Source organism: Seriola lalandi, unplaced genomic scaffold, assembly GCF_002814215.2.
Source record: "Seriola lalandi dorsalis isolate HSWRI2012SDOR001 ecotype SW California unplaced genomic scaffold, Sedor1 jcf7180002049876, whole genome shotgun sequence".
Lineage (NCBI taxonomy): Eukaryota > Metazoa > Chordata > Actinopteri > Carangiformes > Carangidae > Seriola > Seriola lalandi.
The window spans coordinates 1-1,343 of record NW_019520429.1 but is presented as its reverse complement, the minus strand read 5'-3'; the positions used below and the strand labels follow the sequence as shown (position 1 = coordinate 1,343).

At 52.1% G+C, this 1,343-nt stretch overlaps 1 protein-coding gene across 1 annotated transcript; it reads left to right on the top strand.

Moving 5' to 3' along the window:
* The first annotated feature begins 25 nt into the window (after positions 1-25).
* Positions 26-1,336, top strand: LOC111649034 (rap guanine nucleotide exchange factor 1-like). Its single transcript, XM_023398773.2, has 3 exons — positions 26-231; positions 325-409; positions 493-1,336. Exons 1-3 carry the CDS (start codon positions 47-49, stop codon positions 589-591), a joined length of 369 nt encoding a protein of 122 aa, XP_023254541.1. The 5' UTR covers positions 26-46; the 3' UTR covers positions 592-1,336.
* Positions 1,337-1,343: the final 7 nt, after the last annotated feature.

Below are 1,343 nucleotides of genomic sequence, written 5' to 3'. Positions count from 1 at the left end.
GTGTGTGTGTGTGTGTGTGTGTGTGTGTGTGTGTGTTTGAAGTGTGATGGAGCTGGACTCTGATTTGCTGTTGCTGCTGATGGACCTGGTGTTTAGCCTCCTGATTGGTGGAGAGCTGGGCCCGGCTCACCTGCTGCGCTCCAACATCTTGTCCAAGATGGAGCAGAAGTGGCAGCGCATTGGTTCTCCACAGTCACTCCGCCCCCTCGCAGCCAGGGGCGTGGCAGCCAGGTAAAGTCATTCACCTGCCTAGACGAAGGCTCTACCTGCTGGGCTATGATTGGTCAGCTGCTGACCCTCACCTGTCTCTGCTCTCGTCCTCAGACCAGGAACTCTGCTGGACTTCAGGAGTCAGGATTTAGCTGAACAGCTGACTCTGCTGGACTCTGAGCTCTTCTACAAGATCGAGGTGCACACCTTCACCTGTCTCAGCTGTCTCACCCTCACCTGTCTCAACTGTCTCACCTTCACCTGTGTGTCTCACCTGTCTAGCTTCCGGAGGTGTTGCTGTGGTCTAAAGAGCAGAATGAGGAGAAGAGTCCAAACCTGACAGAGTTCACTCAACATTTCAACAACGTGTCCTTCTGGTAAAACTGACACAAGTACTGACGTCCTGCTGCTGGACCTGGTTCTAGACCTGGTACTGGATCAGTAACTGGAACTGGTGCTGGGTCTTGTACTGGACCTGGTTCTAGACCTGGTACTGGATCAGTAACTGGAACTGGTGCTGGGTCTTGTACTGGACCTGGTGCTGGATCTTGTACTGGACCTGGTGCTGGATCTGGTACTGGATCTGGTGCTGGACCTGATACTGAACTTGGTACTGGACCTGCTGCTGGATCTGGTACTAGATCAGTAACTGGACCTGCTGCTGGATCTGGTACTGGATCTGGTACTGGACCTGGTACTGAACTTGGTACTGAACCTGCTGCTGGATCTGGTACTGGATCAGTAAATGGACCTGGTACTTGATGAGTTACTGGACCTGGTACCTGATCTGGTACTAGATCCGTAACTGGATCAGTAACTGGACCTGGTACTTGATGAGTTACTGGACTTGGTACTAGATCTGGAACTGGACTGTGTCTGTGGTCAGTGTGGTCACTCCTCAGTCTGAACCAAGTCTGCACCTGTCCTCACCCTCTGCTGGTTTTACCTGGAACAGACCTGCTTGTGGTCACGTGACCCTGCAGTCGTCCAATTAAAACACGGTCCAGTTGGAGGGAAAAGTCAGATGTCTGTTAGTGTTGTGTGAAGTGACCTGATCATCATCATGTGGTCACTGCTCCTCCTCCTCATCAGGTGTGTGTGTGTGTGTGTGTGTGTGTGTGTGTGTGTGTGTT